The sequence below is a fragment of the Myotis yumanensis genome, unplaced genomic scaffold, assembly GCF_028538775.1.
Source record: "Myotis yumanensis isolate MYYU_CA2020_CCGP unplaced genomic scaffold, mMyoYum1.0.hap1 SCAF_12, whole genome shotgun sequence".
Lineage (NCBI taxonomy): Eukaryota > Metazoa > Chordata > Mammalia > Chiroptera > Vespertilionidae > Myotis > Myotis yumanensis.
The window spans coordinates 8773706-8788891 of NW_027223763.1; the positions used below are offsets into that span (position 1 = coordinate 8773706).

A 15186-nucleotide genomic window follows, 5' to 3' on the forward strand; every position below is an offset into this window, starting at 1 on the left:
GTGACTCAGGGCAGGCTGCCAGCACGTGCTGAGTAATTATTTTTTCCATCTTTCTCAGCAGTTCTGTATTCTATGGGTCCAGCGTCCACCACCTCTCAGATCTCTGGCTCTCAGGGAAGATGCCCCCAAGTAAGAAAGGAGAGAATCAGCATCTCTCACACTTACTCCATCCAGAATGTGCCCCTTAAACCCCAGGACCACCAGCTCTGTGTCATCCCAGCCCTGCTCCTGCGCTCATGCCCACCTCTGCTCTCCCATCTAGCGAGTGCCTGCACTTCCCTGGGGCTCGGTTTTATATCACCTTGTCCCCATGTGGACTTCCTTAGGTGACACCTCACCCCGACAGTCACCCTGGCTGTGCTCTCCCAGCGCCCCAGTCACAGGTGTTTGTTGAGTGATAGGTGCAGAAGGTTCCAACAAGATGCAACACCCAGCTGTCAAGGGGCATCTGAAAGAGCTGTTGGGACAGTAACCTCCATTGAGCACCTGGTGTGTGCTATTCAGTATCGGCCCCTTGACAAATGGTGAATCACTTCAAACCTCTCAATATGAAGTAGGTAATATCCCCAACTAACAGATGAGGAAACTGAGGCTCACAGAAGCTCTCTTGCTTCCCCATTCATGGAGCTCTGGGCTGCACTGAGCCTCTTTGGAGTCCCCAGGCACTGCATGATCTAGAGACTGGACTCCCTGGGCTGCGGCTGCGTTATGTGCAAAGGGACATTTTTGTGTGGAAAATTATCTGCTGTGTCTTGAATTCCCTGAAAACCCAGAGAAAAATGTGTTTGGGCAACTGAGCATGCTCAGACTGCTGTGGGTGTGGTGGGAAGAGCCTGCCTGGGCTGTGGGGTCAGACAGAACTGACTTCAAGTACAGCTCTGGCTCTTCCCAGCTCCATGGCCTTAGACAAGTCACATCCCCTCCCTCTGCAAGATGAGGCTAAAGAGCCTTTCCATGGGGTCATTGCGCAAAGCCAGCCCTCAGCCCCAGACATCCTGTGCCTGCTGCGCCCCACCCAGAGAGGACAGCTCCCTGGGTCCTTTTCTCCTTTCTCTGATTCTGGTCTTGACTCCACTGACACAAACGTATGTCCTGGGCATGTGGTGCAAACAGGTGCAGCCTCGGTGGCTGAGCCAGGAGGTGTTTGGTATTGAGACAGCGGCGAGTTTGCATGGTTTCCCTACTGGGAAGAGAGCTGTGTCTGTGCTGCAGCGTGGGTGGCCACCAGCTCACCTTGTCAGCTCCGCCTATGACCAGCCGCAGCCTTGGATGGCACCGAATGCTTACAGCGTGAGGTACGGATTATTATTATTTCCGTCATATCGGAAAGAAAACGAGGTCCCAAAGGTGACGTGGCTCCTGCAAGCACGCTGTGGAGCCGGAGCTCACACTTGTTTCTCCAAAGCCCGCGCCCTTCATCACCGCCTCTGGTTCATCACTTTGAATTGCTAGAGCAGCCCCGGTGGCAGCTGATAAGTCACATACTATCTTGTGATCACTTCTCTTAAAGAGAAAGAATATTGCGTTGCATGAGCCCCAGGGTCAGGCAGACTCTGCTGCAAACTCTGGCTCTGTCACTGACCAGCTCTGCAACCTTAGGCAGGTGGCTTCACCTTTCTGAGCCTCAATTTCCTTGTCTGTAAAATGGAGAGCCCGACAGCACCAACCTCGGCGTTGCCGTGAAGACCAAGTGAGATAATGCATGTAACACCGCCCGCGTGGAGTCAGGGCTCAGTAAGTGGTAGCTGTTTTTAATCACTGCACCTGCGTTCCCTGCCGAGCCGACTCCCACCTGCATTTCTAATGGAAAGAAAATCTTAAGCTGGTATGCGTGAAGACCCACCTCATTGTGTCTCCTCGGCTTCCACCAGCCTTCCCGCTCATCTGCCATTCCTGCGCTAATCAGAATTTCCTGACTTCTCCCTGTGTGTCTCGGTTAATGCAGAAGGAAGGGGCTGCTGGCACAGAGGAGCCAAGGCGTGGGCTGACGCGCCTGTGATTTGAATGTCTTTACTGTAATCTAGCAAGTGTGGGTGGGGGCTTCTGTCAATACCGGAGCAGCTGGCCAGAATGGGCAAATACTGTCGGCTGGGCCGTCCCTGCCCCTGCAAATCATCGGAGTAGCTTTTGTCAGGCACCCACATTTCCCCGACTTAAATCACCCGCACTGTGCGCCAGCTTCACAATAACACATTGATTCTTTGTTTAGGGCTTGTTACAGTGACAGGGGCCCAGGCTGGGAGTCTGTCCCTGGCCTTCCTGGGCTCGCGCACAAATGGTTCAGAAGGCTGTCTTGGTGCTGTCAGCCCAAAACGTGGCTTGGCCCAGCCCAGCCAGAGCCGTCTGACTATGGCCGTGCAGCGAACACCTTCCCATTCCCAAGTCCACCCTGGTGGCCCCGAGTGTATAGGATAATGCCTCTGAGTCGGGGAGGGGGTTGGGGCATGCTTGGACTTGGGAGTCATTCAGACCCTCTAGCTCTGGGACCTTGGGCCAAGCACTTGGTCTGTGTGGGACTCCTTTCCTCATCTATAAAATGGGAGACGTGTGAACATCAAGTTCTGGTAAGAATTCAGTGAGCTGGGGGGCAGGTTAGTCCAGAGCAAGTGCTGGCTGCTTTATTCTAGTTCTTTTTTCTTAAATTTTAAAAAATGAATATTGATTGGTGTAGGCACCAATCATTTCTACCTACACCAGTGGTCCTCAGACTTGACTACAGTGGAGTCACCTGGGGAGTTTTAGACACTACTGGCACTGGGGACTTTAAAAGTGGCCCTGGTGATTCCATTGCATGGCCAAGGTCGAGCTCTGCTAACCATCATCTAGTTCAGTGGTTCTCAACCTTCTGGCCCTTTAAATACAGTTCCTCATGTTGTGACCCAACCATAAAATTATTTTCGTTGCTACTTCATAACTGTAATGTTGCTACTGTTATGAATCGTAACGTAAATATCTGATATGCAGGATGGTTTTAGGCGACCCCTGTGAAAGGGTCGTTCGACCTCCAAAGGAGTCTCGACCCACAGGTTGGGAACCGCTGGTCTAGTTCCTTCCTGTTTATCCCCGGCAACCCGCTGAAGCAGGTAGTCTTCCCCACATTATAGGATGGGAGAGGTTCAGTCACTTGCACACAGGGGCAGTGTCCTGTCTTCTCCTGAAGTGGCTCAGATGACACACACTGCTCGCCAGCCACTGAGAGTGGATCAGAGCCTGCCCTCCAGGAGCTGGCATTGGCTGGCGAAGGAGGTGTTGGTGTAGGGACATTGAAGGCATCAGGTAAGGTTTTCACAAAGAGGTAACATGAAGAGAGGAGCCAGAGCCGTGAGAGTGCATGCAGAGGTTAGGAGGCGGTCGACACTCCAGAATTACTCAAACAGAACAGGTTTGTGGACAAGGTGAATGGGACAAGGTGAATAAGCAAGAAAAGTCAGCTGGAGAGGGTCACAAGGGCCTTGAGGGTCTTGCTCAAGAGTTTAGAAACCCCACTTCCATCAACCCACAAACTTGCCTGAAGCTGCTCTATGCTGCTGAGTCAAGTGGCAAACAGAGCCCCTACTGAGTGTTCAGCCTGTGAAGGGACAGGAGAGAAAAGTGTGAGCCCTGGACGGGCCCTCCCGGTGTGTGAACTGGCAACCCCAGGGCCCTGAGCCAAATTCAATGCTCTGCTGTCTCATCTTGAGATTCTTTAAGTTTACCTTTGAACCTGTTTGGGGAGTGAGGTCTGATGGGACAGCGGAGCTCAAGCATGCGCAGAAGAGACACCCACATGCCCTTCCTCCGCAGAGCTTTGCCACCCCAATGTAGCTTCTCGATGCCCCATGGCATGGAGTTCCAGCGCTCCCCCTGCCCCACCCCAGTAAGTGGGAGTTCAGCAAGACTTGGTGCGCTTACAAGGCCAACGTGTGCAGGTCTAAGACTGAGTAATGGGGCACTGACAGCCCCTGGGGGCCAGCTTGGCTTCCACAGTGAGAGGCAGTGGTGTTCTAAGGAACACGAATGACCACGGAAACCCATCAGAGTTCTTACTCATGTTACTTCCTTGGACTAGCCAGCCACTTACTGTGAAAATGATGTCATAGAAGGAGAGGAGAAGATGGAGCAACCACAGTTGCTTGTCCTTTCTCCTCGGTGAGGCAGAGGTAGAGAACGGTAGGAGATTGTGTGCAAGTCAAGAACTGAAATAACAGTTGAGTTCGTTTTTGTGCGGCATTTCCACTGTCTGGTAAGAAGAAAATACAAATGCATATACTCATTACAAAATATGACTCCACATATGTTAGCATTTAAAACTGGCACTGCACAATATAAAGTTGAACAGTAAAATTCTTGCTAATAATTTAAATTTTTATTTTCCTTTACATAGTATGACATTAAATAGTAAATTTTAAAAACACCACGATAGGTCTAGAAAGAAACCACAAACGAAAGAAAAAAGCTTTATATTTTAGTACGACAGTTTTATACTTAACAGTCCTTTTTTCCTGCATTTTCATTTGCATTGGGTTCCCCAAATTATGTTCTAGTCCTGGTAAAACCCAATCTCTGCACTCAAGAAGATGGCTATTTGTGGAAAATATATATGGACTATCTACTTGTTGTCGTCTGTTTTAATCACCCAAGCAATCCTATGAGATGGGCCAGCATTGAGTAATCATCACAGATGAGGAAAGACAGGTCACCTGAGGTCACATAGCTGGTGTGGTTACGTGAGGTCAGAGGCCAGGTTCAAGTCCTGGTCTTTCTGACACCAAGCCATCTTCTCTCTCCACCTTGTTGTGTTACCTTAAATGGATCAAACTTTTAAACCAATGTTTTTAAGGGTGCCTTTACAGAAATAACAAAACCAGCCCTCTGCTGTGCCAGTTGTCATGCTGTGCTGTAGTTGTTTATTCCCAAACCAGGCAGAGTTCCTTGATAACAGCAGCTTTGCTTCTTGACATTTTATTATGAAAAATTTCAAATTTTTACCAAATAAGTGAACTTCCATGTACCCATTGCTCACCTTCCACAATTATAAACATTCTGTCATTCTTTCCCTTTTTTTAGATTTAAAGAAAAAAAATTTAATTATGGTAAAATGTACATAACATAAAATTTATGCTTTAACCATTTTTAAGTGTACAGTTCAGTGGCAATTAAGTACATTCACATTGTTGTGAAATAATCACCACCATCTATCTCCCAGACTTTTATCATCTTGCAAACCTGAAGCTCTGTCCCCATTAAACAACAACTCCCCATTCTCCTCCCTCCAGCCCCTGGCAACCCCCCTTCTACTTTCTGTCTCTGTGACATTGACTGCTCTATTGTGGAATAGGACAGTATTTGTCCTTTTGCAACTGGCTTATTGCACTTAGCATGATGTCTTTAAGGTTCATCTGTATTGTAGCATGTGCCAAAAATTCCTGCCTTTTTAAGTCTGAACAATATTTCATTGTATGTATATTTTGTTTATCCATCTGTGACACTAGGGTCGCTTTCATCTTTTGGCCATTGTGAATAATGCTGCCGTCAACATAACATTCTGCCGTTCTGTCATCTATACCCTCATCCGCTCCCACCCCTCACTGGAGTATTAATATTACTCAGAGGAACTATATTGTCTTCATCTTTATATTCTCCTAACATAGAGCCTGGCACATAGTAGGTGTTTCTTAAATGTTTGGATGGATGAATTGACTTTTTTAAAATTTTATGTTAAACAAGGTCCATAAAGAGAGAACACCTTTTTTTCCTTAGGCTCAGAGTACTAATAAGTCACATAAAATCTTGATAAAAATTAAATTTATGAGAGGAAATAAGAATTTAATACTTTATATGGATCAGCAGAACAAGAAAAGTTGCTGAAGAATCTGATGGGAGATTTTATTTTTATGCCAGTAGCTACAATGCTGTGGGTAAAATCCATTTATTTCTGGAAACATCAAAAAATCTTTGGAATTGCCAACTTCACCTGTTAACAAAGATTGACTCATTAATAATGGGATTTTCTATTGAGTCCATATGTCAAGAAGATGATCCAAGAGTAAACTTATCGTTTTGTGACAAAGTCCCTGATAGGGTTAAGCAGCTGTGTTTAACTGTCCTGCAGGTCATAGATGGAAAACTCTAATGTGATCTAAGTTTGCTCTCGCCTGGCTTCTCTGGATTAATGTCACTATCAGCCAGGAGCCCCAGCTCCTAGAGTGTCACCTAAGAAGACAAAAGGTTTAATTAATCAGCCTAACAGGAGAACTCAATCCGCACTTCTTACAAAGGAGGGAATTAGCAAGACACCTTGCCTTTCTCCCACTGCAGAGAATGGGCTGGGGCGGGCTCGGGGGGAGGGGGGGGTGCGGGGGGGGGGGGGTGCAGTTCAGCTGCAGGAAGCAGCTGGACAAGCTGGTGGAATGGACTTGGCATCCTGGAGGGCCCGTGGCAGTAAGATCCTTCACACCTGCTCGCCTGCTCCCAGGAGCCGCTTGTCTCTCTGAGTGGCTGGTGCTTTGAGGGTTCAGCAGGAGAGCCTGAGGGGTTCCACCTTTGAGAAGACCTCTCCTGCTCTCCAGCAGATGCCCGAGTGCAAACAGTTAGAACTAAGGTCAGAGAAGTGGGCCATATGGGTGATGGCGGCACCTGGGCTTCAGAGGCCACTAGGGTACAAAGCCCCAATTCTGCCATTTACAGGTTATGTGATCTTGGGCAAGTTACCTTGCCTCAGTTATTTTGTAAAGATTAGGTGAAATGTTAATAATTGTCATTTTCTTAGACAGGAACTCCAGCCCTAGCTGGTTTGGCTCAGTGGATAGAGCATCGGCCTGTGGACTGAAGGGTCCCAGGTTCAATTCCAGTCAAGGGCACATGCCCAGGTTGTGAGCTCGATCCCCAATAGGGGGTGTGCGGGAGGCAGCCAGTGCTTCTCACCATTGATGTTTCTATCTCTCGCTCTCCCTTCCTCTCTAAAATCAATAAAAATATGTAAAGAAAAAAAGGAAGGGAACTCCAGGGGAATGAGCCCTCTGCCTGTTGCCAGGCAGACCTTTATATAGGACCCTGGGGACAGTGTCACTGCCTCTCAGCAGGGTTAGGACAGTGCCCTCAATGGGTGGAGCGTGCCCACCTAACTCCTGTTCACCTGCCCACGGGCACATTTCCTGCCCTGCTGCCCTGGGAGGACTAGCCTTTTCCCCTTCTGACTCCGGTGGACCTGTCGTGCCCCCCACACACCCCAGCAGCACTATGCTGATGCTGATCCTCAAGCTCTTTGCAGAAGAAGTCCCCAGTGTCACATTTCCCCCGAATCTTTCCCACTGTGCCATGTCCTTTGGTCTGTTTTTGTGACACAGACATCTAATCCAGGGGGGTGTCACCTCCAGTAAGAAGACAGCAGGCCCAAAATGTTTGTGTCCCCCAAGGATGAGATTCTTGCTCTCCTGCAACTAAATCCTGCCTCAGGCCACTCTCACCTACAGATCCGGCAGCAAACTCTTGCATTTATTGGTCCCTCAGTAGACTTCTTCCTGGCAATGCTGAGCCCAAACTCCAGAGTGAATGCTAACAACTCAACAAGCATTTCCTCGAGCAGCTCTCAACTCCCTGGACACCAGGTGTCACCCACCTGGCATTGTGCTTGGAGTCCTCTTTACCGGTCAGACGAGCGGTGGCTCTGCCCCACCGAGACCGCAGGGCTCCTGTGATGGGAACCAGAGTCAAGATCATTCTGTGGTTCTTTAACCCCATCCCTGAGCTTCCATCAGGGGCTGAACCCTGCACTGTCCCCAGGGAGTATAGAGATGAATCCAGCAGGGCCTATGCCCTCTCCAGCTCCTGGTCACAGGGGATGCTGGTGCAGATTACCCAGCCCCCAGGGATGCACGAGGCACTGTGGGAGCACCAAGCAGGGGTGAATGGCTGTGGCAAAAAGACCTGTGCTTACGAGGTTAGTCCACGTGGAAGGAATAGAACTGGCAAAAGCAAGGAAGCAAGTGGGAAGGGACACGACCTGTGATTAGGAGGTGCATTTGGAGCATAAATATTTGGGGGGCCGCTGAAAGGGACACAGAAGGGCTCTGGAAAAGTAAGTGAGGGTGTGCTCAGGAAAGGTTTGTGTGCCCAGCTAAGGAGCTAAGACTTTCCTCTCCCACCCAGGACCCATGTATGTGATACACGTGTCACCAAATGTACAATGTTGAGCAAAGCAGGTACCCTTCCTGCACACATATAGCCTAGTGGAAGAAGCAGACATTAATCAATCAATCAAATGTAACGTCTCTGCAAAATTCTTGACTAGGACAGTGACACGATGCAATCTGCATTTTAAAATCACTTCTGCCTGAAGAAGTGGAGGCACTGGGAGGAATGACACAGGCAAGGGGCATGGAGTTAAACCTCCACAGCTCAGTGCCAGTCGTGGGATGGAGAGCAAGGACAAACCTGAGAGATTCCACTGGTAAATGGGAAGGACTAGGAAGTCTGATAGGTCTACTGTGGGTGGTATGGATAATGATGGATGAATGGAAGGAAGGAAGAAAGGAAGGGAGGAAGGAAGGAAGGAAGGGAGGGAGGGAGGGAGGGAGGGAGGGAGGCGAGAGAGAGAGAGAGAGATAGAGAGAAAGAAAGAAAGAAAGAAAGAAAGAAAGAAAGAAAGAAAGAAAGAAAGAAAGAAAGAAAGAAGAAAGAGGAAGGAAGGGAGGAAGGGAGGAAGAAAGAAGCTAGATTTGGGGTGCAATTAGGGGGTTGGGCCATTTTGAGTTTAAAGTGCTGGTGGGCCATCCAGGTGGGGATGGTGACATAGCTTTGGAGCTCATAGCTTTGGAGTCCTTCGGCGTGTGAGCTCCACGGTGCTCATGGAGATCACCTGAAGAGAGAAGTCATTGCCCTGCTCTGGTCCCAAGGGTGAGAAGCAGAATCTCAGGCCACAGAGTGGCCTTCTGCTGGGCTAGCTGGTTATCACCAGCTGATTCCTTGCAAGGAAGGTGTAAAGCCACACCAGTAATAAATGGCATGAAAACTCTGAGGAACTGGTTCCCCTGAGGAGCTGGTATGCTTTTTTTCTCATAGACAATGTAAAATTTGCATTGTTTCCCTTTTTGCTTCAATAGCCAGGAAGCTCAAAACTGATTTTGTAATTTAATTTTAGAAGTCCTATACTCTTTTCCCAAATACTTACATTTAATATATTTGTCTTTTCCAGCTCTGCTTTTTTTCTTTGTTCTGTGTGTTCATGTAAGCTGCCTCAGATCCTTTGTAAAATTAGGGGTGTAACTGTATAAAAATAAAGATTCCCCTCAGCCTACCTTTTTTGGGCCATCCTTGCAGCCCTTGTGCAACAAGTCTGCCCAGTTGCTGGGCTAATATTGGCTGGATTGAAGCAGGAGGAACTCTTGGAATTTATAACAGCTAGACAGTAAATTTAACACTTCGGTAACTCATTAAAGCAGGATAAAAGTGGAGCTTCAAACATCTCTGTGTTTGCCACCAAGTCTGTGAAGCAAGGGGTACCTTTAAGTCAGTTCAAGATATAAAAGTCTGATCTTTCAGAATGAAGAATACCCCATTAAAACTAAAGCCTTCTCTGTGTGGGTGAGCACTCCGGATCCTTCAAAGAAGGACTGGGGTGTTGACTACAAGATGGGATGTTTGTTAAGCTTAGGGTGTCATTTTCTTGCCTCATAAAATGTAGTTTGGTAAAAACAAACTTCCTTATCAAACAGCATATGCACAAAATTGACTGGATGGTACATTTTCTTTTTAATCATCCCTGCTTTTCATATAAATAATTATTTTTAAGTGATCATTTGCTATTGGTTAAGATCTTGGGGTATATGGTTCTCAAAGGGTGTTCCCCAACTGATGCCTTAGGGACTGTAAGGTGCCGGGAGTGGGGATGGGGTGGGGAGGGGAGACCTCGAGGCCAGGAGAGCCCAGCCAGCCACCAGAGCAGCTGGCTGTTTTATGTAGCAGGGCTCCTTCTGCTTCAGGTGCTGTCTGAAGAAGGTCCAACTTCTAAAAGTGAAAAATTTGGAAATCATCGCATTGGAGGGTCCATCCCGCTGACTTGCTCTTGGGATATGCAAGGGGGTGGGGGGTGGGGGAGAGGGTGGAACCCGGCCTTTGATTCTCACTCTGCCTCCTACCAGCTCTGTGACTTTGGGCAATGACTTCCTCCCTGACACAGCCTTCTTGTCCAGAGATGAGCATGCCATCCACAATAACAGCCACTTCACCAAGAAGATGAGGATCTAATTAATCTAATTAGCAGATGTAGAAGCACCGCCTAGCCGAGTTTAAGAGCTGACCCCACACCCGCTTCCTCTAACCATGCTCTCCCCTTCTCCATTTCCCAGGGGGAGCCAATCACCTTCTGTGAGGAGACCTTCGTGTCCCACTATCGCTCTGGAGCCATGAGGCAGTTCCTGCAGAATGCCACCCAGCTGCAGCTCTTCAAGCAGGTGCCTGGCCTCCCTAGCTTGGCCTCCGTCTGGATTCCTGGGAGGACAGTTGGCGGGGGGGGGCGGGGGGGGGGCGCGGGTAGGGGGGGTTCTGCAGCTGCCTTCACTGAGCACTGAGACTGCAGGCATGGGTGGGACTCCCACAGCTAAAGAGGGTCTGGGGACGGGGACTGGGGGAGGAGGGTGCTCAGAAACCAGGCAGGCCGTTGCAGATATGCCATGTAGTTTTACAGGTTATCACAGCCATGCAGCCAGAGTTTGGAAACTCGCTTCTTTGAAACGCACAATTCCTAAGGCCCTTCCTTGGTCATGCACCAGGTGCCGGCTGAGCACTGCTGCTCCTTGTTCCCGTGTGCACAGTTCTGTTCTCTTCTTTCTTTCTTAGTTTATTGATGGTAGATTAGACCTTCTGAATTCCGGTGAAGGTTTCAGTGATGTTTTTGAAGAGGAGATCAACATGGGCGAGTATGCTGGTGAGAAGCGTTTTATTTTCTTCCTGTTCTGCGGGCTGTGCGTGGGAATAGGGTGTGTTGGGCAAGGAGTGGCAGTGACTTCTTGTTTCCGTCCCTGGGGGTTATGGAGGAACTGATTTCAACCCTGGCCTTGAAGTGTTTGAGGAATTGCTCTTTGTTTCTGATGAGATGCACATTGGCCCTTCTGTGATCCTCTGTGCCAGGGCCAGCATGGTGCCATGGAAAACACACGAGGCGCCATATTAGGAGACCTAGATTCAGATCAGGACTCTGCCCCTTACTACAGCAATAACCTGGCCGAGTCATTTCGCTTCTTTCAGCTGAAATGTTTCCATCTCTGCACTGAGAGGGACAGTGCCTGCCTCACAGGACTCCTGTTACAACTAAATCAGAGTCCACGAGGAAAGCTTTGTACAGTCAGCCAGGACAGACCCGGGCACAGGACCTGCTCAGTCACTGTTTCTTTAGAGTGTGAAAATCATCACAGCGCCTGGTCTCTGCATACCTTTAGAACTGGAGGGCTCATCCTCTCATGTTTCAGAGGGAGCATCTAACACCCAGTGGCCAGGCCCCGAGAGGTGTTAGTGGCTGACCCTGCCTCCTGAAACCCCGTCTGGGATGTTTTCCAAGTCCCAAGCCTCAGTCTTTGGCAGCAGAGTAGAAACTAAAAGCAAAATAATAATCGTGCCGCTGGCCTCCTCTTATTGCTGGGCATGTGTCTGGTCTGGACTATGCTGATCATCCAGCTGGCTGTCCTAAACTCAGAGTCAGGCGAAATGTCACGTGCAGGACCCCTTTTACAGGCTGGCTGATTGGGGAGCATCATCAGTGAAGCCAGAGTGGGAGTCTCTCCGTCGTCAGGGACTAGTGCAAAGCCTCTGTCTCTCCGGAGACCCATAGAGAAGGGATGGGCCCAGCTCTGCCCTCGGGGGTTTTAGACTGGTAGGAGAAGGAGACACATAACTAAAGACAAATGCAAACTAAATTCGTGCAGGAAAAGCAGTAGAAACTGGTTTTTGTACAATTAGAATGGGGCTCTGAATTCTCACTGTGTAATGAGAGAGCTTCATAGGAGGCAGGTTGAGTAGTTCTCACAGTTGAGTGTTTGTTCTGAGGAGAAGATGGGCTTTCTATGTTGGTAAAGTAAGTCAAGCCATTCGGAGCATCTAGAAAAGCTGTTTGCTGATGAGACGTCCTTATCCCACCAGATAAAATGAGCAAGTTCCCCAACAACACCTCCTTTTCCTTTCCCTACATGATGCCAGTGCGTGGAGCGCCAAGTGTGTGTCCAGCAGTGTGCTTGCCCTGGGATGCATGGCCGGTGCCCCCTGCCCTGGGGTGGCTCACTGGGCCTCAGAGAAAATGACTTTGGAAGGAGTGTCCCCATCCAGATGAAGGAAGCTTGTAGTGGAAATAACATCCGAGCTGGTGGCTGAGGGCACTGAGCCGGAGAGGAGGGAACAGTGGCCAGGCAACGGGAGCAGTGTTACCGAGGGTGCACAGTCAGGGAGGGAGCAGTGTTACCTAGGGTGCACAGTCAGGGAGGGAGCAGTGTTACCGAGGGTGCACAGTCAGGGAGCCCCCGGTCGTTCCTCGAGGTTGGAACAGAAGGTCCTGTAGAAAGGTAGCGCTGATGGAGTGGCAGGACGTGGGCGGTGCTGAAATGAGGCAGTGGGCTCTGGGGTCTGCCCTCTCTCCAGAAGGTGTGGGGAAGCCTGGTTTGTACTCGGGGCACTAATGGGATTAGATCTCTCAGAAAGAAAACCTGTGGCAGCAACTAGCCGCTGCCTCCTTCAGGGGGTGGGGCCTGGGAGCCTCCATGTTCTCCGTATTTTGAACTTTCCCAGGCCTGCATGGTGAACACAATTGGGGAAACTCCTGAGCGCACATCGCCGCCTTAAATGACAGCTCTCTGACTCCTCTTTCCCCAGGCAGTGACAGACTGTACCACCAGTGGCTCTCCACAGTCAGGGTAAGTGTGCTCCTCTCCCAGCCACCTGGGCCCTCCCTAGCCTCCTGGCAGCCCTGCTCTTCCCGCCACCCAGGAGGCTGTCATTCGGCCTGGGGCATCCATTCTGTCAGCTGAAGACGCTTTTGTTTGTAAAGCCAGGTGGAGCTGGCAGGATGAGACTGTCCAAAGTCATCCTGGTGAGGGTAAGGAGAGCCAGGAGAAGCCTTCAGCCCAGGACGCCGGCCAAGGCGTGTCAAGTGGATGTCGTCATAGAGCATTTCTGGGTGTCTCCTTCCAGGGCCAGGGCAATTGGGAAATTGTCAGGGGGAAACCAAAAATGCATGCCTCTTGCTGCTCTGCAGTGTGTTTCAGAGCCAAGGCTCCTGGGCAGGTGGAGAACACATCACTGAGAGACCTTTTCCTCCCTCACTGTCCTTGTGAACAGTGTCTCGTTGCGTTAGAAGCCAGGAGCTTAGGGCTTCAGAAGCCACTGACGAATTCAAAGTCTTGCCTTTCTCTTACGTGGCTTTATCAGTGAGTGTGGACTGCAGGCCTGTGTGCCAGGCACCACGCGGGGGACAAGGATACCGTGGAGAGCAGACACAGGCCCTGCTCCGGGGGAGCTCCCCTCTTGTTCAGGAGGCAGGCACGTAAACAGGCAGCTCCAACATAATGTGATAAATGTTCTCCCTGCTTGTGGGCCAAGTGCGCTGCTGCCAAGGCGGGTCCTTTGGAAGTGGCTGCAGTTGGCCGAGAGTAAGCAATTCCTCAATGAAAGACTTCTTTTGTTCTCGTGGTATGGCCAAACATGGCACTTGGCAAATCATAGATGAGCAATAAGGACTTGTTGATTGATTGATAAAGAGAGTTTTACTATTCCAAAGGACCATTGAAACTGAATAGTGAGTAATTTTGGAAAGCAGTATGGAATAAATGAGTAGGTGAAAATTTCATATTGTCCTGCAACATAGAATGCTTTCTAGGTCAAATTGTAATGTTTTTAATTAAAGCTCAAAATTTCTAATATGGACAGTCTCCCAAAATTGTGCTAAAAGTTGATCCCATTAACTACATTACTATATCTTATTCTTTCATATAGTCACTGGGTCCTATCTCTCTCTCTTTATAAGGATCTGTTGGAATTATCTTTCCGAACAACCACCAATCTGATTGATGCATTTTATTAAAAATCCTCTAGAGTGTAGACTCCTGATCCTGGCCTTCGAAAGCTGACCCCATCTGGCCCCTAATCGCCATCCCTCCCATAATACATGGAGCACTTGTCGCTCACAGACACCCTGGCCTGTCCGCTTCTGCCCTTGTGCTTGTGGTATTTCCTACCCCTAGGATGTTCTTACCCTTCCTATCCCCACATGAACTCCTGCTCATCCTTCATGGACCAGGCCAAATGTTTCATTCTCTAAGACCTCTGACCTTGCAAATGATGAGCTTCCTCCACACTGCTGTGCACACAGTCAGCACAGCTCTCACCACCTCAGGTTGAAGTTGCTTACCCTGGTATACTCCCTGGACTGGAGGTCTTTGAAGGCAGAGACCAGCCCTCTGGTGCTCAGTACCCTCAGAGACTAGCACAGGGAATCCCTTCGGTGAGCCCTCACAGTGCCTGGGCCTATCTGTCTATGTGCTTCATACCCATTCATTGTCCCCTTCATGTGCTGGGAAAGCCTTCCCGCCCCCCTCCTCCTTCTCGGTTTCCTCTTCTTCCCCTGCTCACCTAGAGAAACTTAGCCAACAAATCAGTATGTTGGATTTCTACTAAAGCCATGATTAATATTTATGGCTCTTCAGTCTTTCCCATTCTCAAGCTATAGATGTTAAGGAAGGCAGCATACCAAAGTGATTAAAAAACAACACAGGGTGAACAAAGGAAGGTGCGTGGCTGAGGGTGGCATATTTCATGAGTAGCCAGGAGTGCTGCTAATCAGGCCCCAGTTTTCTGCCCTGGCTTGGTGTTAGCCACAGAGTCCATTGTTATGAAAATCACCGCAGTACTGTCTTGGGGACTAGACTATCTCGAAGCCCTTACCTCAGAGAGCCTGTGATGAGCTTTCCTTCCAGCCAGTGGGCAAGTGCCAAGCCAAGTACTGAGCCTAGAGTCCCCCTCAGCTCATTATCACTATCCCCACCCCCCACCCCCCACCCCAGCACCCATAGTGATTCTGCCATGGCCATAACTAATTACCTGGGACCAGTTACCATCCAAGCCCATTTCTATTTCTCTAATTAAATTACACTCTTGAAGTGTTGCTTAACTTGATTAAAGAGAAGAGGTTTTTGTTGGTGTTGGCCTACTACATCTTCAGTCCAAATT

At 49.2% G+C, this 15186-nt stretch overlaps 1 protein-coding gene across 5 annotated transcripts in view; it reads left to right on the top strand.

Annotated features, from left to right (window-relative positions):
* The window catches only part of DENND1A (DENN domain containing 1A), a 461262-nt gene that overhangs the window by 390478 nt on the left and 55598 nt on the right, over positions 1-15186 (top strand). For all 5 annotated transcript variants that reach the window (XM_070430715.1, XM_070430714.1, XM_070430712.1 and 2 more), the window contains 3 exons: positions 10326-10430; positions 10816-10903; positions 12835-12875. In XM_070430715.1, the coding sequence (XP_070286816.1) occupies positions 10326-10430; positions 10816-10903; positions 12835-12875 (234 nt within the window). The remainder of the gene's footprint in view (positions 1-10325; positions 10431-10815; positions 10904-12834; positions 12876-15186) is intronic.